The following is a 23,826-nucleotide window of genomic DNA, read 5'->3' on the forward strand; positions in this document are numbered from 1 at the left end:
CATTAAGGGGGATTAGGATTATTGGTAGAAAGTCTTACAATTTTAATGCAGTAGCCAGGATAGGATCAACCAGAGGGTGATTTTACCAAAAGTTGAGGGTGGTGAACTAGTGAGGAATATGCATTTATCTGGGAAGATCTCCCTTAACAAAGAGAAGAAACAGTACAAAAGACCAAGATAAAGGCCTGGCTTGTTCACAAAATAGTGAGGATGCCTGCATGACTGAAGAAGACTGAGTGAAGGGACAAGTGGTAGGAGATGAGATCACAGAAGTAATTGGTGACTGGATGACCAGATCCGATAGAGTCTTGTAGACCACTGGCAAGATTTTGGCATTACACCAAATGAATGAATAACCATAGCAGCATTTTAAACAGATCTGATTTGTTTTTGAAAAAAATTTTAAGTGTACTCTAGAAGAGTACTGACCAGCATGGTAGCCACTAGCTACACATTGCTATTGATATTTGAAATATGGCTAAATCAACTCCAAATATCCTATAAGATACACAGTGAATGTCAAAAACTTAGTGCAAAAGTTTTAAAAATATCATTAATAATAAATTGATAGATGGTGAAATGATAATATATTGACTATACTGACATTAACCTAAAATTTTCAGGAGGCAATAACTAAGCAAAAGCATTTTTTTAATCAAAGAATTGCAGTTCAGTGTTTATAGATTTGAGTGGCAATCCAAATAGCATCCCTCTAGGGAGCAAAAGTCAGGAGTTTTTAAAGAAAAAAAAGGGAAGGTTTGTATATATTATGTATTACAAAGAATTTTGATCGGTGCTGATAGCAGAAAACTAATCTTGGGTAAGCATAATTGGTGGCTAAGGCTTTCATTAGTGTAGCAAATTCCAGGAGGTCTTGCAGAACCCTTGGAATATTTGGGGTTTGGCCTGGTTCAGAAGTTTTGGAGGATAAGCATAAGGCTTACCTCCTTAATGGCTTCCTGGATACATTTTAAAACACTTTGACGTAAATGACTCCATTTTATTTTCTCTTTCACACTGGGTTAAACAAAAAATACAATGAGAACTATTTTTTTTTTTTTTTTAGGTTTTCAGTGTACCATCTAAAATATAAAAGATATTTGTGGCTCATTTTTTTCACTGGACAACCTTGCCCTAAGAGGTAAAGGGTAGAAGAGGGAAGAACATTTAGAAAAGAGGAAGTTGGCTAGGTAGAGGGTGGTAACAGTAGAAGTGGTGAAAAGTACACAGATTCTATTTATATTTTGAAAGACCAGGAAGAATTTGCTGATTATGTGGAAAATAGGGGTATGAGGCAGGAAAAAGTGTCAAATATGACTATAAGGTTGGTTTAAAAATTGGAAAGACAAAGTTGCTATTTCCTGAAATAAGATAGACCACAGATAACAAGGGGTTATGAGAGAAAGCCAGAATAGGATTTCAGCTTAGACAATGTTATGCTTGAGAAGTTAATTAGACAGTCCACTAGATGGATTAAAAATTTGGAATTCAGTTAAGAGACACAGATTGGCGACATGTATTTGGAGTTCACTGTAAGTGTGACAGAGTTGTAAGTAAGGTTCAGATTGCCAAGGGTGCAAGGGTAAGTAAAGAAAGGACCTGCCCAGGGACTGAGCCCTACCTAGGTCACCCCAAAGTTAATACATCAGGGAGAAAAGAAAGAATAAGCAAAGGAAAGCTGGAAGAACCAACAAGTTAGGTAGAAAGCAAACCATGGAAGAATGGTATCTTGGAAGCCAAACGAAGAAATTATTTCCAGGAAGAGATTGCTGAATACCGCAAAGAGGTCAAGTAAGATGAAAACTGAGAAAGGACTAAATTTAGCAACACAGAAGTTGCCAATGAACTTGAAAGACAAATTCTATAGAAGAAAAAGGAAATGGAGCCTGATCAGATTAGATTGACAGAAAATAGGAAGATAGAAATTAGAAAAACTGAGCAAAAAAAATTTTTTTTCAAGGAGATTGCTGTAACAGAAGAAAAAAGAAAGAAACTGATAGTGAAGAAAGAGTGAGGGCTAATCAAATTTTTTTTGAGGTAAGAGAGATATTACCATAATGTACTGCTGATGGGGATGTTTCAGCTGACTATGGAAAAACTATAATGTAGGAGAGAGAGAGAAATATTATTATAGTCACATAATTGATCAGGTGAGAGACTATAGAAACTTGGAGTAGAACATGAAAACTCTGTCTACAGTACCAGGATTCTAGACAGTGTATTACAGGTAAAGACAGAGATAAGCAAGTAGGGGTGGTCATGAGAGTATTTGGGAGTTTTTTAGTAATTGTTATAGTTTATGAGATAAAGTCAAAAGCAAATATAGACTTGAGACTGAAGCGTTCTGAAGAAAAGGGGAAAACTATAACGTAATCATCTACGGGAGTAAGAGAGTTAATGCACTAAGGAATGGTAATACAATTGCTAGTCCCCACCCTACTTCTTTTTAACTCTATCACATTTACACCTGGCATAATTCTCTGACATTCTCGTTCTTTCTTTCATCTAAGGCACTCTCTCATAAATGCCTACTTGAACTTAAGGTTCAGCACAAACACCTTTCCCTTCACAAAGTTTTGCTTGGCTACTAAAAGCAGACTTATAATCCTCTTCCTCTTCATATTGAACATACTTCTATTTAGCAATTATTTTATTGTTACTATTTGCTTATGTGCTTGTTTCTTCCATCAAAGATTAATCCTTTCAGGCCAAAATACCCCTCCCCCTCGCTTTTTTTTTCCATTTTGGTAGCTTCATACTACCCATACTACTCCATACTACCCATACTTTGGGTATGCCCAAAGTTCAATAGGTATTAAAAGAATAATCTTTCTATGGGGCACCTGGCCGGCTCAGTTGGTTAAGCATGTGACTCTTAATCTCAAGGTTGTGAGTTTAAGCCCCAGATTGGGTGTAGAAATTACTTTAATAAATAAGCTTTAAAAAAGGATTACTCTTAAAAAAAAAAAAAAAAGGATTACTCTTTCTAGAAGGCAAATCAAGTGACAAGCTTTAAAAAGCAATTAGGTGCTCTGGCTGGGAGAGTGCTTTCTGATTCTAATTATTCAATGTTAGGGAGGAACAGGCTAGTCATTGGTATGAGACTGAAGTAATGATAATACAGTTAACATATTTTTAGCAGAAATTTTTTACTCACATTTTCTAGGAAATCCTAACATTGCCCAAAGAAGAAAAGCGATGCCTCCACATAGCATACTTGACATGACTAGCATTTTCTTCGTTACTACACCTAGGGAAGATGCATGTCATTGTTTATATTCTAGAGAAAAAAACAAACAGCAAGCAAACAGAAAACTCAAGTAAGATTTACCTATTTCTCTGTCTTCTATAGGTGCTACTCTTCACAACACAGCAATTAATATTGGGAACATGAGAAAGGGTACTCAGAGCTAACTTCTCAGCAGCCAGAGTTCAAAAGTGCTTTGGCTCCACTTTTTAGTGCCATTTCTGACAACTGTTTTACTTACTCAGTTTTCTTGCCTTGGGTCCAGAATAGAAAACCAAACTTCATCCTGGGACTTTTTTATTGCTGCCTCTTTCGAGGAGGAAAAATCTGGTGGAGAGGAGTGGATCCACCATTTCTTTGTAGTCTTGGTTTTACTGAGGAATACCACTTTTATTTAGGGCAGATGGACAATTAAAGACAAAAGAGCTGAGTACACAAATTGGGATCAAGGAAGGATGCTAAGATAATCACAGGAGGCTCAGTTTCTGTACCCAAGGACAATCTCTGTGGCCCCCCATTACCTGGTCTCTTGACCTTCTGCTCGACAACCTCCATCCCATCCCTATTCTCAATCCCTTCGCTCTCCATCTCCAAAGCTCATAGACCAGGCTCTTCTGTTATGAGTCTGGAACGGTAATGGCTTCCAGGCAGCACCAACGGCTACCCTTGTTGCAGCTGGGTGGGCTCCGCAGCCTAGGATTGGCTGGACCACAGAAAGGACTCCGAGAATTCAGTCTCTGATTGGTTCCTTACCTCCCACCTGCCAACTCCTCAAAGGGGAGCACGAAGAGGCCCATACTCCTCATTGTGGACACCTTGCTGTGTAACTTGAAACATGGAGCTAGTATAAAGAGTAGTATAAAGAAAGAAGAGAGTATAAAGAAAACATAAAAGCTTTCCTAAATTTTCATACTTCTAAGTTTGAATGGGCTTCCAACATTTTATTTATTTATTTACTTATTTTGTATTTGGAATGTCATGAAATACCTCAGAATCCCTTTTATGTAAAAATTATTTGTGGATATAACTTCTCTGGGACATCTCCATCCTTTTCATCACAACCCTATCCCTTATTTTTGTTGATGGTTGCCTTCAAAATTCCTTTTGGCTGCATATCTAGAGTTCCTCCAAAAGTGGAAATATCAATATATTCATGATCAGCTATTTCTTTCTACTTGTCTATTTTCTCTCTGTCCTTTAAAGATTTTGTTTATTCACTTGAGAGAGACACACACAAAGACAGAGATAGCATGAGCAGGGGGAGAGGCAGAGAGAGGAGTAGAAGTAAGGGCAGAAGCAGACTCCCTGCTGAGGTAGGAGCCCAATGTGGGGCTCCATCACAGGTCCCTGAGATCATGACCTAAGCAGAAGGCAGATACTTAACCATCTGAGCCATCCAGGGGCTCCTCTATTTGCCCATTTTCTATTTGACTTTGACTTTCAGCATTAGCACTTTTTGTTTCTTTGCTGCATTTAATCGTTATTGAACAGTTCCTTCTTTTGATTACTTATTTTTGTAAAATATCATGTAAATTTATCACTGTGAGGTGAAGAGGTAACGTAACTTTACACTTAATTGTCTACATGCTAACTAAAGACAGATGCACACGAATCAATCATTGACAGACTTACAAGTAGATGACATGACTGGTCATTGATCATAATACGTATCTGTTTTATACATAGTGACTTGTAGGCTGAAAATCTAGCAGAGAAGTTTGTACTTTATATAATTAAACAATACTGTAAATATATTATAAATATGCATAAGTATACTGTAAAACTAAAATTTGAGACATGTAGCTGGAGCATGATGTCATTTAATTAATTAAATCAGGCAAATGAAATTTGTGTCATCAGACCGTAAGAAATAATGCACAATAACCCCAACACAATACATACATTCTCTTGCAAAAGTACATATGAAATTAAAAATACACACATATACATAAACATACAACATGTACACATATGTTATGGGCTGTCTGTGTCCTTACAAAATTCATATGTTGAAATGCCCAATGTGATGGTATGAGAAGATGAGTTTTTTTTTTTTAAGATTTTATTTATTTATTTGACAGCGATCACAAGTAGGCAGAGAGGCAGGCAGAGAGAGAGGGAGAAGCAGGCTCCCCACCAAGCAGAGAGCCCCATGCGGGGCTTGATCCCAGGACCCTGATATCATGACCTGAGCCGAAGGCAGAGCTTTAACCCACTGAGCCCCTCAGGCGCCCCGAGAAGATGAGATCTTTAGAGGTAATTAGGTTTAGGTGATATAATGGAGGTAGAGTTCCCATGATGGAGTGTGTGTGTGTGTGTGTGTGTGTGTGTGTGTATTTCTTACCCATGCTTATTTGTGTCTGCTCAATCTGATGATTAGGGTACATTGAGGATTCACTGCTACAATGTAGACATTATGTTAAGGATTGGTGGGAATGTAAAATGGTGCAGCTACTGTGGAAAACACAATGTGGCTCTTCAAAAAATTGAACATTGTTGTATGATCATAATTCTATTTCTGAGTATATACTCTCATAGAATCCAATTCAGGATTTTGAAGAGATACTTATAAACCTCATGTTCATAACAACACTATTCACAATAGCCAAGAGGTGAAAGCTTCCCAAGGATCCATCCATTGATGGATGAATGAAGAAAATGTGACCTATACTTACAATCAAATATTCCTCAGTTTTAAAAAGGCAGAAAATTCTGAAGATATAGATGGATCTTGATGACATAATGCTAAGTGAAATAAGCCAGTCACAACAAAACAAAACAAAACAAAACAAAACCAAACCAAAAACACTGCATGACTCCACTTACATGAGGGTCCTGACTAGTCAAATTCATAGAGACAAAAGTAGAATGATATTTGCCAGGTGATATATGCCAGGGACTGGGGGTAAGAGGAGTTGTGGTTTAAAGAGCATTAAGTTTCAGTTTTGCAACTTGAGAAGAGTTCCAGAAACTAATTGCACAACAATGTGAATGTTCTTAACACTACTAAACTGTACACTTCCAAAATAGTTATGACAAGAAATTTTATATTATGTATATTTAGCCACATTTTTTTAAAGAATAGTATCCATGAGAACTCTAGGCAATGAAACCCTAATAAGTGAGAATCTATAGAACCCACACAAATGAGGAGTAAAAGAAGTGTCTTCCAACTCAAGAGAAATATCTCTGATGGGAAGTAAGAAGCAGTTAAATAAGATGATTTCTAAAAACAACAACAACAAAAAGACCAAACCACAAAGTCGCTCATTAAGGAAGCCAACAGCAGCACACAGCTGTGCTTCTTTTTCTTCAGTTTTCTTTCCCCCATATGGGGTCAGAAAAAAACAGCACATCTTATTTTCTGTAGCTACCAGGTCTGGAATGGTCCAGGATGGAGGAGGGCGGTGGTTTCAAATTGAGTTTTAAGTTTTAATTGAAGAGTTTGGAGTTTTGAGATTATGCTGGACATAATAATTTCTAAAATGAGACTATTCCTATTACTGAGAAGAACTACAAAATCTATGAGACTGACCCCCAAGCTACCCAGGTGTGGAAAATTGAAAGTCTCAGAAAGTTTAATGGAATGAAATAAGAAAGTTAAGTTCTGGGCACCTGGGTGGTTCAATGGGTTAAGCCTCTGCCTTTGGCTCAGGTCCTGATCCCAGGGTCCTGGGATCAAGTCCCGCATTGGGCTCTCTGCTCAGCAGGGAGCCCGCGTCCCCCTCTCTCTCTGCCTACTTGTGATCTCTGTCTGTCAAATAAATAAATTAAAAAAAAAAAAGAAAGAATGTTAAGTTCTGTGGGTACTTACAGGGCTACAGTCTTTACAAAACACCAGATCCACCTGTTTCCTCATCCTCTGACTCCTGCCTATGGGTTCTTTGCATTTTCATAAACATGACAGAAGGCTGAGGTTTAATAGTTCTTCCTTGATCATAAATGGGGTTCAGTACTTGTTAGGTGGGAAGGAAGGGACACAGAACCTTAAGAAGTATCCCAGCCATACAAATTGCTTTTTAAATAAATAGTTTTCCAGGAATCTCATGGCTGAGTTTTTCTTTTATTTATTTCCTTAACTCTTCTTCAAGGGAGTGTTTTCAGATTTTTTCAGGATGTACTGTATATTTTAAACATTTTTCCTCATTTTGCTCATGTTTCTAGTATTTGATTTTGAAATGAGTTACTTTGGGATAAGAATTTAAATGTTTTAGATGTAAAATAGAAAATATAAAATAATTTTATCATTAATATAATATTTTGTGATATTTTGAATCCAATTGCTTTGAAGTGTAGTAACCAAGAATACGGTGGTGCAGCAGGTGCTGGATTGAGATTGGTAACGAGACTGTTGCCAGGCAACAAACCCCACCAGTGTCTAGAGAGTACTGATCTAGACAGGGTCTGGGCTTGAGTTTGTTGCCTGGCAACATTTCCTTGGCCAGTCTCACCTCCAGCAACCACTGCACTGAGCTTACAGAGGGCTTGTTCCCCCATAGATCTCCAGTTGTCTTGAGAAATAATGGTGGAGATGTTTACTACCAGATAAAGCATTCTGGTACATAAGTACATATGCTTCAGTTTCATACTATTTTATTCCACTTGTTGTGGCAACCTGGATTTAGAGGTTTGTGCTATGAAGTTTCTTTTCCTAGCAAACTGACTTAGCAGATACCTCGGTGGCTATGCATCTGCTTCATTCAGTTAGCTTTCTGTGACTTATGAGGGCCAGAGTCTAAAGTACCAGGAAGCCATTCCATAAACACAATGGCTTCCCTGAGGCCTTTCAGTCATTTGAAAAATATTAGTTGGGCACCCAAATACTTGATTAAATCTGATGAAAACACATGGGCCTGAGGAATGAGTGGGTAGGTCAACTGATACGTGTGCAGAGGGCTGGTGAGAACATACTTCTGAGTGGGTGGTCAGGACAAACCTTCCTTCTCACTGAAAGAATTTTTGCTACCTATACGTGTTTGTCTCCATTTTTCTAGACAATCCACTCCTTGGGCTTGTAAGGTGACCAGATTTAGAAAATTAAAATATAGAATTCCCAGTCAAATTTGAATTTCCGATCAACAACAAATATTGCAAAGACAACAAATAAAAACATTGCCTGAGGCATATTTACGCTGAAAAGAAACCATTTTTAATCCAAATTTATATTTAACTAGAGATCTTGCATTTTGTCTGAAAACCCTACTTAGGTCAGAACACTTTTTCTTATCTTTTAAATCAGTAAGTGCTCCAGGGCTTGGTTTGGGGTTTTGCTTGATCCCTGCTTACCCCTGTCTGGGAACCCTTAGGTAGCGGAGAGGCTGAGACTAGGAGAGGAATATGCAACAAAGGAAAGATAGATTGCTGCTCTTTCAAGGGCAGAAAGGACTAAAGAAAGGGAAATGGAAAAAGACAACATGAGACCTGAAGAATCTACTGCAGTCTGTTTATCTGGAAGGTGAAAGAAACAGCAAAGAAACGTTCATGAAGTGAGAGAGGTTGTGTGTCAAGCAAGCCGCTGCTGTGAATAATCAGTTTCCTTGATCAGATCACGTCTGGCAATCACTGTGAAAGTATTTACACTTTTTCAGTATGCTTTCCAGTCTTCCCCCCAGGAGTATAGAAACATCTCTGTTTCATTTCCAGCTGTAATGAGTCATGATCTCAGCGTCCAATGGCCTGAAAGGGAGACTTATTCTCCTTATGTCTCCTCATGTCCTCTGCACAGTGACTTTTGTTCATCTTCCCCAATCCTTCATCACTTTCAAACTTTCAGGATCCAGTGACATCTGTAACTTGTCTGCAGGAGCATGTGATTGCTGTGTCTGCAGCAATCAGGGGTCCTATGCTGTCATATAAACCCACAATCTAACTTTAGCAACTTGTTAAAAGCTTTACCATAATTCTTTTTTTTTTTTTGAAGATTTTATTTATTTATTTGACAGAGAGATCACAAGTAGGCAGAGAGAGAGGAAGGGAAGCAGGCTCCCTGCTGAGCAGAGAGCCCGATTTGGGGCTCGATCCTAGGACGCTGAGATCATGACCTGAGCCAAAGGCAGAGGCTTTAACCCACTGAGCCACCCAGGCGCCCCTACCCTAATTCTTTATAATAGTTTATATGAGTGGCATATTTACCCCAAGTAAGCAAGCCCTGTCTCTTTCCTTAGATGTTAGCTTAGTCAGCTGTCACATGACCTCAGATCTCTGAGGAGTTTCAGAGAAGTTATGAATTTGCAAATTAATAACAGCAAAAGTGATGTATTTTCCCCGTTTTCTACATGTTAAGTGAAACTGAGTCTGTCTCTCCAGTGGTTGTTGTTCTAGTGATCCAACCTCACAGCCTTTGCAGGTTGAACTCAACTGCTGTGGAAAATCTGTCAACCACAGTTTAGAGTCAAGACTAGAACGAGAGGAGAGAATTAACTCATCCAATACGGATTTGCTAGAGGGTTAGCCCCTGCAAGTCTCCAATGTAACTAGCTATAGCTGAACACTTAGGATAGTCAATTTGGATAACATGCCCAAGTGAGAACTCACATGACAGGTTCTGACACATTTTATGATTATAGATGTAAGGAGTGGGCTGGTGGTTTCTGTGGTGAAAATACTGAGGCAGCACATAGGGGTGAAGTAAGATTTCCCTGTGTTACAACATCATGACCAAAATGCTTAGAATATAGCGCTGTATAATGCCAGCAAAGAAGCTTCTCATTTCCCAGCCATGCACATAAAATACCCCCTGAGAAGAATCAGAATGTCCTACCTGGAGAGAACCCTGGGTGGCTCAGTCGGTTAAACATACGGCTTCTATTCAGGTAGTGATCTTGGGGGTTGGGACTAAGTCCTGCCTGGAGCCCACCTGGACCTGGCCTTGAACCCCAGGTCTGAATCCATGCTCAGGAAGGAGTCTGCTTGAGATTCTCTCCCTCTCCCTCTGTCCCTCCCCTGTGCATGCTCTCTCTGTCTCTCTCTCAAATAAATAAATAAATCTTAAAAAAAAAAAATAATAATCTCTTACCTAGAGTCTACCCTCAGAGCTGCTCAATTCCTGTGCATTACTCTGTAGTGGGACAACTGAGAGGGAAACTCAGCAACTGCTATTGCTTCTGCATCTATGATACTGTTCCTCATATTTGTTGTTTCAGAAAAACTGGTGTAGATGTACTGCTTGGCCATCAGCTCTTGTACATATGCTCAGTAGGTTTTATATGATGAACAGCTGGGAGATCTCTAGTTCTGGCCATAGAACTGTGGCCAGTTATCACATGAAGCCTCCTACAAAAAGATTGGTATAAAGCTTGAACAAAATTTATTAAAAAAAAAAAAAGAAAAAAAGATGAAACTTGAAAAACTCCAAATGATTGAGGCTTACTTCTTTTATTATACCTGCCTGCCAGGAAAACAAACAAAAATCATTTTAAAGATCTCATTTGTAATCTCAACTGTTTTGACATACAATGTCTGGCTGGCATTTGATCAAAAATAATGAGGCATCCTAAAAAAAAAAGACTAAATGGCAAAACAACAACTGACAAGCCAAATAAATTAAAACAAACAAACAAAAACTGAGCCACAAGGACTTTCAGATACTGATGGTATTGGATAGGATATTTGAAACAAAAGTGTTTAGTGTGTTCAAGTAAAGAGAAAAAAAGTATAAAGAATTTCAGCAACATGGAAGCGATTCAAGAGTCAAATGAAAACTCTGGAACTGATATACATAATAATTGAAATTAAGAATAGTTTAATTGAGGATTAAGTGAGACAAAGATGAAATCTGAGAAATAAAAGTGTTTACAAAGGAAGGAGTAGGGGTACTTGGGTGGCTCAGTCGGGTAAGGATCTGCGTTAGGCTCAGATCATGATCGCAGGGTCCTGGGATGGAGCCCTGCATCAGACTCCCTGCTCAATGGGAGTCTTGTTCTCTCTGTCTCTGGCCCTCCCCACAGCTCATTCTCTCTCTCTCTCTCTCTCTCAAATAAATAAATAAAAATCTTAAAAAAAAAAAAAAAGAAGGAATAGCCATTGGCTTCAAATACTTCTAAGGAAGGAAAGCTAAGGAACTGTTATTGCTTCTGCATTCATGTTGTTATCCCCTAGCAAATGTTGTGCCAGGTAAACTACTCACTTACTGGTAAGTTCCACTAATATATAAGAAATAGTCAATGGAGGGGCGCCTGGGTGGCTCAGTGGGTTAAGCTGCTGCCTTCTGCTCAGGTCATGATCTCAGGGTCCTGGGATCAGGCCCCGCATCGGGCTTTCTGCTCAGCAGGAAGCCTGCTTCCCCCTCTCTCTCTGACTGCCTTTCTGCTTGCTTGTGATCTCTCTGTCAAATAAATAAAATCTTTAAAAAAAAAATGAAATAGTCAATGGATATAGTGAAAATACAATCCTTTTTGCTAGATCCTTTTTGCTGTTTTGTTAAATGGAAAAGAATTCAGATTGGACTGGGTTGACGAGACCCTAGCAGAAGTAGCTATTTTGCATATTATACATAAGAGCTCATGTAATGAATTTTGCTGCTTGTTGGCTAAACTAAGTTGGTGTGTAGTGTTCAATGATTCATTAGTTACATGTAACACCCAGCGCTCATCACCACACGTGTTGTTCTTAAAACCCATCATCTGGTTACCCCATCCCCTCACCCCCTCCCTTCTGTAACCTTCAGTTTATTTCCCAGAGTCCAGAGTCTCTCACGGTTGGTCTCCCTCTCTAATTTCATCCTATTCAGTTTTCCCTCCCTTTGTCGCTGCCGGCGCAGAGGATGGTGAAAAGAAATTAAGAGACAAAGAGATGGGGACAGGAGGAGCACCAAGGAGGATGTCCAATAGTGCCAATTTTATTCAAGGCTGTGAGGCATTATATAGCTAACAGAAACAATCATAAGAAAAGTATCTATTTTTAGCTGATTACTAAAGCATTTGCAACATGCACAGAAAATCCTTCAAGCTTTCCCATTATCTATTTCCCAAGCACCAACAGCAGACCTTCTAGCACCAGACGTACTGACTTCAAGGCCACTCAAGACATAGTTTGTGTAAGCACAGCACAGTCTTACAGTGGTGTAGTCTATAGCCCGTGCAAGGACAGCAAGGACCAGCCAAGAACTTCTGACTCCGGCCAAATTTGAATTCTGACTAGCAAACGTGTGGGAAGTCACGCCGGCGAGCACGCAACACAGAGCACAGACCCTTTCTCAGCGCTACTCGACTTGATCGACCTAAGCCTTTTGTTCGGCTATTCAGCCTTTAACAGAGGCACGAGTCAGGGCCTGGTTGGGTTCTCGTCTCAAGCCTTACCGTGGCCTCCCACATCCCTTCCCTTGTGGTCCTCCACACTTATTTCTTATGTTCCACATATGAGTGAAACCATATGGTAATTATCTTTCTCTGCTTGACTAGTTTCACTCAGCATAAGCCCCTCCCGTTCCAGTCATGTTGATGCCAATGGTGAGTATTCATCCTTTCTGATGGCTGAGAAATATTCTAGTGTATATATGGACCACATCTTCTTTATCCATTCATGTGTTGAAGGTCATCTTGGCTCCTTCTACAGTTTGGCTATTGTGAGCATTGCTGCTATGAACATTGGGGTGCATGAGCCTCTTCTTTTCACTACATCTGTATCTTTGAGTATCTATATTCCTTTGAGCCTATCCACATCGTATAAATTGTCCCTTTATTTTATCCTTTTCAAACTCCCCTTTTAATGTATATACTTGTTTTTTTCTCTTGATTCTGACTGTGGGTCTCTTTTTTGAACTTGAGTATGCCACCGTCCCTGCAGTCTTTCAACTCTTCAATTATGTGACTGAATATATAAGATTTACTAATAAGAATTAGGAAGGAACTTACTCAAAAACAATGATTCCCAAGCACCCGTCTTCACTTTGTACCCTTGATCAGTAAATGCATGTATCCTGGCCTCCTGAGAATGCTGAGTGGACTTTGTAAGATCCTGATTTGCATGACCCTTTTGGTAGACTTGAGCTGGGAGCTGGCTCAAAAAGAATGAGGCAGTCTAAAGAGAGACAGCAAGACTTATTTCAGCTTTCCTGGACTACAGAGCAATTTCTAGGGCCTTTGGTATACCCACCTTGGCCATCAGTGTGCACACTTCCTGGTGTGGTTTCTGGGCTCCAGATCCCTTACTGTATTTCTTGCTGCTAAAGAAACTAGATGTTCCCTAACTCCTTTTAGGTTAACTTACCCCTAACTAACAGAGTTACAGAGTGGGCCTTATCCTCTGCCTCTCTCTAGGAGTGCTTTGCGGACATACAGTCTCCCAGCAAAGGCAAATCCTCTCTGTCAGGACCTTTGCCATGACACATTCAGAACATCTCTGCCAGACCGCTATTGTGGAAAAGCCAGTGTGTGGGGACGGTGTCCGTCTCGTCTTTCTCTGCTTGAAGGTGATTCTCCAACAAATTCTATGTTATATCTGCACATGTGTTGCTAGGGATCTGTGTCCCCTTGCCTGGCACTAATCAAAACGATTTTTAAAACTTCCCCTCATTGTGAGTTTTAGAGAAATGAGAAAAAAGGAAGAGAGGTAAGAGGAAGAAAGACTTTCAGTCTTGCAGCTATGGCTGTACTTAATCTGAGGCCTCTGATAGGCTGCAGCTCCTCTGTATACAGACAGGATTGGGACACTGAAAAGAGAAGTTAAAGCTTACACATTTAAGCTTTGGTTTGTAAACAGATACATAAAATTACAATTCCTGTTTAAAGTCAACTCTGTTAGTTCACCTTCATCTTATTTTTTTAATAGTTTATTAGGCTTTTTTTTCATAGCCATCAATGTCTGAAGAAATTACTTATGCAGATCTAAAATTTCAGGACTCCAGTGAAAAGGAAAATATCTATGAGTTTGACGGAGTTGGGATAAAAGGTAAGATTTTGAACTTTGGCTATGTTGCAGGTTGAGCCTCCCATTTTTACCAAAAAAAAAAAAAAAAATTAAAGGTGTTGGTGGTGCATTAACACTTTATCTTTTACAATGTTTCTGTTTTAATATCATAGAAAAGATAATTAGGTTGGGATTATAGTTTGATTTTACTGGATTATGTAACATTTTCCCCCCATAAAACAAGGAGTACATGTTGTCCAGGAAAATCATGATTTTGTAAGTTCTTTTTTTATAAGAAAATGCTAGCCACTCCCAGCTAATGTATCTAATAGTAAAACGGGATATCTTTCCTGCTATGTGAAAAATACTATCCTTCCTGCCTTATGAGGTAGAAATGGGCATCTTCATTTTGCAGGAGAGCAACAGTGACTTCAGTGAGTAAATACTGTGCTTGAGTGTTAAATACATGAGTGTGGATTGGAAAAAAACTCTCTATTGACCTGCCAGAATTATGGAGGAGAGGGCTTGGAGTCCATTGGATGTGTACAGGACATTTAAATAGATCATTTGACCTTCTGAAGTCTCTGAGGTCTCACCTAGAAAGGGGAGATAAGAAGGCCCATTTTATTATGAGATTACAGTCATAATTCAGTGTATGCTGCCCGTGCCATTTTGGAAAAGACCAACATATTTAATGATTATTTTGTGAGGCTTAAATTAAAAATAGATGAAGATGAGAAATATACCAATAATTTTTTTCAATTGGTCAGGATTTCAGTAATCATTTTTTGTTTATACATTTAGTCTAGTAGGTAGGTCTTTAATATTTAAAATTGATCATATTTTCAGTTCTGTGTATCCACAAATAAAAATAAAAGGATATCAAAAAGAATGACAGTAATAAATAAGTTTGAGAATATTTTTCAGAAACAGATATTAGAAGGAATTAAACTTCTTTTAAGCTGTTCAATTTGACCAATTTGACCATTACTATCAAACAAATCAAATTTTATTCAGAGAAGGATTCTAAGCAAAGAGAAAGATACTAACCTCTATAGGCACATATAACTAAGTGGAAGAATATGAACTTAAAACTAAATAGCAGGAATTTTATTTTCATATTAAACTATCACTAGAGATAAAGAGTGAGATAATATTCAGTCCTATAAATGGAAATTTTGTGAATGAAAATTTTACTGTATTCTTAGACATATTATTCATTTGTAAACAAATTCATAAAATCATGTTATATCACTTCTCTTTAGCTTACTGTTAGGTCTATTCACTGTTTCAATGATTCAAAAATAATAGCTTAGAGAATATGGTTGAATGGCGATACAGCTCTTTTTAATAAATCTTTAATTTATTTAGTTTCCTTAGGTATGAGATATATTTTGAATGAAATTTACTCATCTTAAATATGGTGTTTAAGAAGTGACTGCTTTGGTTGAACTTTCGAGGAGAACTTAATAGTCTGATACTTTATTTTATAATGATTCTTGCAGTCATATGATGGCATTAATGTTTCTCATTATTTAGAAAAGGAAAAAAATAATGTTTATTGGAGGCTGCAAAATACTTAGATACATACACACACCATAATTCCCATACGATGAGCCTACATATAGGAAAGAAAGAATAAGAGAGAGTAAGGGAGAGGGAGAGAGTGAGAGAGCAGGAGGGAGGAAGGAAGGAAGAAGAAAAGTAAAGAAAGAAAGAAATGACGTGTGTGTGTGTATGTGTATGTGAAACAGAGAGAGAGACAAAGAGAACTTTAAAAAAATGTCATTTAGTATTCTACCAAGTCAAGAATATATTACTTCCAAATTTCTCTTTTTCCTTCCTTTCTTTCTTTCTCTTTCTTTCTTTCTTTCTTTCTTTCTTTCTTTCTTTCTTGAGGTTAAGTTAAATGAAAAGACACCTAGGGGACTAAAGGAAGAAAAGAGGTAAAGAAATATTGGAAGCTATAACATTCGAAACCACACTGTATCTGAAAGTTTTGTATTTTTAAAAAATTTTTCCTCTAAAATTTGCTTTCCCCAATCATCCTCATCTCATTAAATATAAAAATATATACATATTTAATACAATCACCAGGAGTTTGCTATATGCCAGCACTGTTCTAATTGTACTACCAATATTAATTCACTTACTCTCTGATATTTTACGGCTTTCTTTTTTAACCAATGCAAAAACTAAGACACAGAGAAGTCAAGTGACTTGTCCAAAGTCTCACGTGATAAGCAGATCCAGCATTCAAGCCCAGGCATACTAGCCCTAGGCATGGCATGCCTTCTTCTTCTTCTTTTTTTTTTTTAATCACTATGCTATACTGCCTACAAGTGTATATATTTAAATCCTCCACATTTATCAAGTAAAAGATCTCTCTTAAATATTTCATAAATTTGTACTATAGATTCTAACTTCTTTGTATTCTCTAGTCCTAGTAAAACGAACTGATTTCTCTCTTGCATGGCATACTACAATAGTTTTCTTGCTATTCTTCCTACTTCCAACATTGTGGCCCTACAATTAATGCATTGTCCATATGCAGTAATAGTGATCTTTCCAAAACAAACCAAAAAAAAAAAAAAAAAAACAAAACAGCTCAATTATTTTCCTGTCTTCATTAAACCCAGTGGTTTCTCAAAGAACTCCAATCCCCTCACTCTGGCTTAATAAAGCCTATCAATAATCTGTCTCCTGCCTTCTTTTTGACCTCCTCAAACATCATTTCTCACCTTGGCCACAGTTCTTAGCCACTGAATTTTTTTTTCTGTTTTTCAAACAGATAAAGATCTTTCCCAAATGAAGTCCTTTGAACTAGACAATCTTGCTGCTTATAATGTTCTTCCCACTAGTTTTGCAGGCTCATTTGCATTGGCTATAAGATCAGAACTACTTGTTCACTATACTATAACTGTTTTGAATCTGTGCGCACCATAGCACAATTTAAGATCTCTATCATCTATCTACTCATAGATAGATACTATTTATCTCTTTCTATCATCTATTCATTTTTTCTCTCACAATTAAAATGTACTTTCTATGAGAGCAGGAACTTGTATATCTTGCTCACTTGCGTATTGTATTGTGAGCACCCAAAATAATGCTTAGGATATAGAAGGTACTAAACAGATAACTTTTGTCAAATTGAATACATAAATAAATGAGAACATAATTATTAGGAAGATAGAAGTTGAAGTCATACCTCTAACCTTAGATAAGATCTTGACTATATAGTTCTTTCACTATTAGCCATTGTTCAAAGTCTAAAAAGTTGTTTTAGATTTTACTTTCAATTCTCTACATATTTCACAATATTATATCACCAGCTAAGAGATATAGGACACAGATCAGAAGTATAATTGGTTGGGGCGCCTGGGTGGCTCAGTGGGTTAAGCCGCTGCCTTTGGCTCAGGTCATGATCTTGGGGTCCTGGGATCGAGTTCCGCATCGGGTTCCCTACTTGGCAGGGAGCCTGCTTCCTCCTCTCTCTCTCTCTCTGCCTGCCTCTCTGCCTACTTGTGATCTCTCTCTGTCAAATAAATGAATAAAATCTTAAAAAAAAAAAAAAAAGAAGTATAATTGGTTATCACATTTTTCCTGAATTATGTTCTTTTAAATAGCTAGTATCCATATATACAGATGATGATAATTTAAATCAGGTACTGATTTAATAATGATTAAATTTATAATATAAAGTTTATAATTCTTTTTTTTTAAATAGGGAAATTATCTGTTTTGGGGATTTAGTGTTTAGCAAAAAAAAAAAAAAAAAAAGTCTAACAGAAATGTGTTGCTAAAAATATGAAGAAATCCTGATGAGGAAATGATACTGATCTGGCCTATGTCTCTGGCTGCTGGGATGACACATGAAAACATTACAAAAGGCACCCAATCATTTATATTCCACAACCAAACTCTCAGGATTTGTGGGGAAGGACATAAGTAATGAAATTATTTTCTTTGGCACTCACAATTGTCCACTGAAGGAAGGGATACTTTGATTGACCTCTTTATTAGCTGTCAGCTACTCATTTCCCCAATTTGTACAGAAAAGATATGTCATATCTGGATTGATAGGTTTTCTCAATTCTTTTCAAAGCCCATTTTTGCCTCTTTGTGTCTTGACTCAGCCTACCAGTTAACAACCTCTCCTGTGAGAACCAGTTTGCATGTAAAACAGCTAACAAAGTGTTTTTTACTTATTCTTTAAAAAGACATTTTTTAAATGTCCTTGAGTTTCTAGCAAAACACATTCCTTTACCAGAGACACGTTAGGAAAGAAATAAAGGCTGAATGAATGAATGAATGAATGAAATTAAGATGTATACCACTTCCAGGCCTGCCTGCTTATTTTGCTTTCCACAGCACCACCTGCTCCTTCCCATGGATGGCGTCGGAGAACCTTGGCTCTGACTCTTCTATGTCTTCTGCTGCTGGTTGGACTAGGAGTCTTAGGAAGCATATGTATGTATTACCCATGTTTGGACTGAAAGGGAAAACACCTAGAATTACATGAATTTTACAAGAAAGTTTATTTTTGAATTGAAGCCTTGGAATGATTATTGGTTATATAACCCAAAAGGTATTGATAACTGGATACTTAAACACGATAATTTGTTTTCCTCCCTTCTGTGAAGGGATTGCTTCCCAAGACCTTTAATGTTTGAAATACTAGTTCAGCAGAAAAGAGATAATGGTTGGGTTGAGGAATTAAAATTTTTTACTTTTTTTTTTTGTTTGGAGTTTACACAACTTTGAAGATAGAAACAGGAAAATTGAATAAAATGCAAAATTTCAAAGAAGAACTTCAGAAAAATGTTTCTCTACAACTGATACATAACAAGAATAGTTCCAAAATGATCAGGGACCTGTCGATCACACTGCAGGAAATAGCCACCAAATTATGTCATGAGCTGTATAAAAGAGAACCAGGTAATCTTATATTCCTCTTCAAGCTATTTATTAGACAATGAACAAAACCTGGGAGTTACTTGAGAATCATTCATCAATAGCTGGCAGCCTTCCCCCAGGATGCCATTATTTGGAGAAAGGAATTAAATGTAGTTGACAGAGGACTCACTGATATTTCTGTGCAGTGATAAGTTTCTCTAATCTGACATCTATTACTGTTATTTTGGGCACTGAGGTTAATAGAAGTTAGGGAGGAGGGGAGAGGGCACCTCTTTATACCCTTTTTTAAGGATAAGAAGAGGAGATGGGTCTCATCTTTATAGGTGATCTTAACATTTCAGTCAATGTTTGAGGAGAGTCCATAGAAAAGAAATAGTTAAGCCTTGCCTATGGAATGAGGAATAATTGGCTTTTGAATTATCTCTAACAGTTTCTATAGCTATTATAACTAAAATATATTCTTTGTGCTCTTGAGAACTCTCTCAAATATTCAACATCAGGCAGCCAGAAACACTGTAGTTGGAGAAGGCAAGGTTGATGTAGGTTTGGGGGGATAGATTCTTACCAAACGATGTTTTTGTGATTAGCCTTTATTGCCATGTAGTAGTACAAAAAATTTAAAAAATAGAGAAAAATAAGTTAATTAATCATTATTCAGGACTCCTGAGGTAAGTAAACACACTGCAATACACCAGATGTTTAATTCAGAATGTGTTGTTCAGATTATGTTTTGGACATACTGTGGTGGTATCTAGGGACCAAGAATACAGGATGCATTTTCTTCACCTTTCATGTAAGAAGAAGAAAGAGAAGTAAATTTGGTTAACTTATTATAGAGGACATTGGGAATAATAAGAATAATGAGGATTATCAACACACACCAAATGAGACTATGTTTTTCTTCCAGAGCACAAATGTAAACCTTGTCCAAAGGCATGGATGTGGCATGAGGACAGCTGTTACACACTAAGTGACCGTTCCGAAACATGGCAAGAGAGTGTCAGGTTCTGTTCTGCTCAAAATGCAAGTCTGCTGACGATTAAGAGCAAAAGTGTGTTGGTAAGTTCCCATGGATCTTCTGCCTATGAAGAAGGAAGTCATTTTTCCCATCATAGAATAGAGAGGAATGAGGCATGTTAGGGAAGATTTGTACTAATCCAGACACAGGCTTGTTTAAGTTAGGGTATGAGGTGACTGAGGCTTAGTACATTTACCATACCGTGTAGATTAGCCAAGGAGTCATGTAAAATGTTAGCTTAGGGGCACCTGGGTGGCTCAGAGGGTTAAAGCCTCTGCCTTTGGCTCAGGTCATGATCCCAGAGTCCTGGGATCAAACCCATGTCGGGGGTCTCTGCTCTGCAGGGAGCCTGCTTCCCTTCCTCTCTCTCTGCCTGCCTCTCTACCTACTTGTGATCTCTGCCTGTCAAATAAATAAATAGAATCTTTAAAATAAAATAAAATAAAATAGAATGTTAGCTTAGGTACTTAACGTCAGTGGAATCTCAGCGGCTGGGCAGGTATGTAGACATGGGGTAACCAGAATCTTTAGGTCTGAGAGCATTTCCAGACTGGAACTTTAGGATCAACTCTCAGAACACAATTTCTGAGACTTTATCTAAAAGCGGGAGATCTGGAAATCATTCCTGAAGGTTACCAATTCTATAAAATCTAGATAGGAGAAGATTCTTTGTTTCTATCATTTTGTCTTTTTTTAACTAACAGAAAAAGCCAACATACACTAGAATAAAAACATAGGTTGGATAAAATATGTATAAAAAAGTAGAATTAAGATGGGATGTCAAAGGCAGACATATTATACTGACTCCCTGGGTCCAGGAAAATGAGTTCTCTGGAAGATTTATTTATGTTTATATGTATTTATTTATTTTCTTTTTTTATAATATTTAAGTAGTATCTCTATATTTTACTTATTTCTCTGCATTTCTGGTCTCTCAAATAGTATTCCCATATTATTTAAGGAAAATATACATTTTTACAAAAGTGTCAGCTTCTCTACTATAAGAATCTGGTTCCTCCTTTATAGTTGCAGGGAAAATCAAACCATAGTTTCTTCCTCCTAGCATCATTGTCAACTGATCCATTCTTAGTTATTTACTCAAAAAAATGTCTGGATTATGAGGGAAAAACAACTTATGTTGCCTATGAAATTTTGGACTGGATCTCTATTCTATAACCACTTCTCATCTGACTTTGCTACATTTTTCTCCTACTTTTTCGGTTTCTATTAACTTGTGTATGTAGTGATTAACCACCTTTTTTGCTCCTAGACTGACTACTGCTGGATACTTGAATCTTGAAGTTTGTGACCTTCGCTGCCCCTAAGTTAAAGAAATGCATGGTTTGGTAGATAGTTTTACTTGTGAAACAGTATCTGATAAATAACTGTTGGAGGAAATCTTACAATAAGAGACACTTCATTTTGATTTTTTTCTAATGGCATCAAAAATGGTGTAATGTCAGAAATGTTACCTTAAAACAGTAATTTGCAAGAAATTATGTTGTGAAATAATGTACAGAAATGGGAAATAATTATTTTGTGGGTAGACAATTTTTTTTAAACATCTCTATTTCTTGTAGGAATTTATAAAATCCATGAAATTACGTAAATACTGGCTGGGATTATCTAACAAAGAATATCAAAATTACCAAAACCTGGATGAGACAATTATCTCCTCCAATTGGTAAGTCTTTATTCTTACTGAATTTTTCTGGTTGGTTTGAGTAAAGGTGTTTTCCTTGGGAGCAGTACTGATTACAATTAAAACTAGCTTCAATTGAAATTGTGTCCTTAAATAACTCTTTTCTATAGGCTTCTTTAATGTTTAATAATGCAAAAAACTACCACTAAATCTAAACCCTGGGATTCCTGCACACTCTCCACTGTGGGCGAGAAGCAAATACCAGTTTTGATTGTTTTGTTTTGTTTGCATTTTCCTTCAGACAGAAATAGTAAATGTAAGAATATGGGTCCAAAAGACAAGGCAGCTTTGTATTTTCAGTTAACAATGATGGGACAGAACAGGGGATAATATGTATACAAATGGAGGACAAAAGGAGGTATACTTTAAAGATCTCATCTGGAGTGAAGGGACTAGAAGTAAGGGTAGTGTGGGCACATCACAGAGAGTACAGATGGAATCTTATTTTGAAAAAGTAGAATTTCTACATGTTTATTTGTAATTATGGCTAATGGGAAGGTAATCTATAGTGGAATAGAAAACACAGTATATATTTCAAATTATTAAAAAATAATACAAAAATAAAAATACATAATAATATATGTATATATAATGCATTATATATGTGTATAATATATTATTTTATATGTATTTCTTTTTGTTTTTTATTCTTAATGTTATTCTGGGATTTGTTTCTCGAAAGATGTTGTGATCAATGACATCTGTATGATGCCACTTCAAATAGGAAATCTCACTTTTCAAAATTTAATTGATAAAGTTATTTATTTATTAATGATCATTATTTATGGACCCAAATATTTAATACTACATTTTTCCCAAAAGATAATATTCTCAATTTATAAGTTTGTCTTTGATGCCTAGTCCCTGCTTAGTAATCTTGTTTTAGGGACTAGTAATTATTCAGAATGTCAGAATAAAATCTTTGAAAAATGGTTAGAAGAAAATGTTACGTGGAGATGATGTTGAACTAAAAGTGTCATATATTAGGTTAATTCAAAGCTTGGGTGATTACAAAAAATATTTGAAGAGATAGTGTCAAAGATTTGCTACAGGAGTCAGACTGGAGAATTAATAGAACTGCATTATTCTAAATCATATTAACTATTGGGGAAGGGAAGCTATACATCTGGGAGTAAAGAAGAGCAAATAGTCCAGATGTAAAAAAGTGGGAAAGGTAGACTGAAGTAAGGCAGTGTTTACTACTGCATATTTGTTGATAAATATAAGTAACTTGGACACTCTCGATAGTCCCAATAATAATTAAAATTTATTTTAGACAATGCAGATCCAGAAGCAATGATATATTGGAAAAGCAATTTTTTCCTGTGGATGTGTTTGAAATGTTTGACTTGCTAATTGTAATTCTTTACTTTCTCTTTCAGGCTTACACAAAGGAGAAATGATGTAAATGATAGGATGTTTTGTGGGTATATAGATACACATTATGTTTCCTATGTAGACTGTACATCCCCTATGAAGTTTATATGCGAGAAGCTGGCTAATCCAGTGGAGGTTAAGAGCACACTACTGAGTGAAATACCAGATGGAAAATATAGTTAGTGCAGGTATTTCTCTACTATCCTGTGATTCAGGCAACGTTAGGGAGCATACATCTTGCGGGTCACACAAAAGCAATAAAGATGCTGTGAGACTAAATCTCTGTCTCCTAACTCTGTACATTTCTTTCTTTCTTCTCGTTTGCTGAGTGAAAGGAACCCAAAATCATACCTTGTTATCTGGATATAGTCCCGATACTGTTGACTATAAATACAGTGTGTTGGATGAACGTATAGAAAAGTGAAGCTAACTTTTCTAGTTAGGGGCTCCTGGATGACACAGTTAGCTTTTCCAGGGATAAACAAGGAAAATACCAACCTTACAGAACACCAGGGAAAATGAAATCTAGGAATATATAGAAAGGATGATGACATGACCAACTGGAATTTATTCTAGCCATACAAATTGATTTACATTTTAGAAAAAAAATAAGAGAGAGAGAAAAATCTATTATTTTAATAGATGTAGAAAAGCAGTTGATAAAATTTAACAGCTAATCTCTAAGAAAACTGGAAACACAAGGTGTCCCTCATCTGA

At 37.0% G+C, this 23,826-nt stretch overlaps 1 protein-coding gene across 1 annotated transcript; it reads left to right on the forward strand.

Annotated features, from left to right (window-relative positions):
- Window positions 1-13,903: 13,903 nt before the first annotated feature.
- CLEC12A (C-type lectin domain family 12 member A) lies at window positions 13,904-23,388 on the forward strand. The gene is made up of 6 exons (XM_044226719.1): window positions 13,904-14,134; window positions 18,467-18,565; window positions 18,845-19,033; window positions 19,920-20,071; window positions 21,611-21,714; window positions 23,115-23,388. Exons 1-6 carry the CDS (start codon window positions 14,044-14,046, stop codon window positions 23,290-23,292), a joined length of 813 nt encoding a protein of 270 aa, XP_044082654.1. The 5' UTR covers window positions 13,904-14,043; the 3' UTR covers window positions 23,293-23,388.
- Window positions 23,389-23,826: the final 438 nt, after the last annotated feature.

The sequence above is a fragment of the Neovison vison genome, chromosome 12 (assembly GCF_020171115.1).
Source record: "Neovison vison isolate M4711 chromosome 12, ASM_NN_V1, whole genome shotgun sequence".
Classification (NCBI taxonomy): Eukaryota; Metazoa; Chordata; class Mammalia; order Carnivora; family Mustelidae; genus Neogale; species Neogale vison.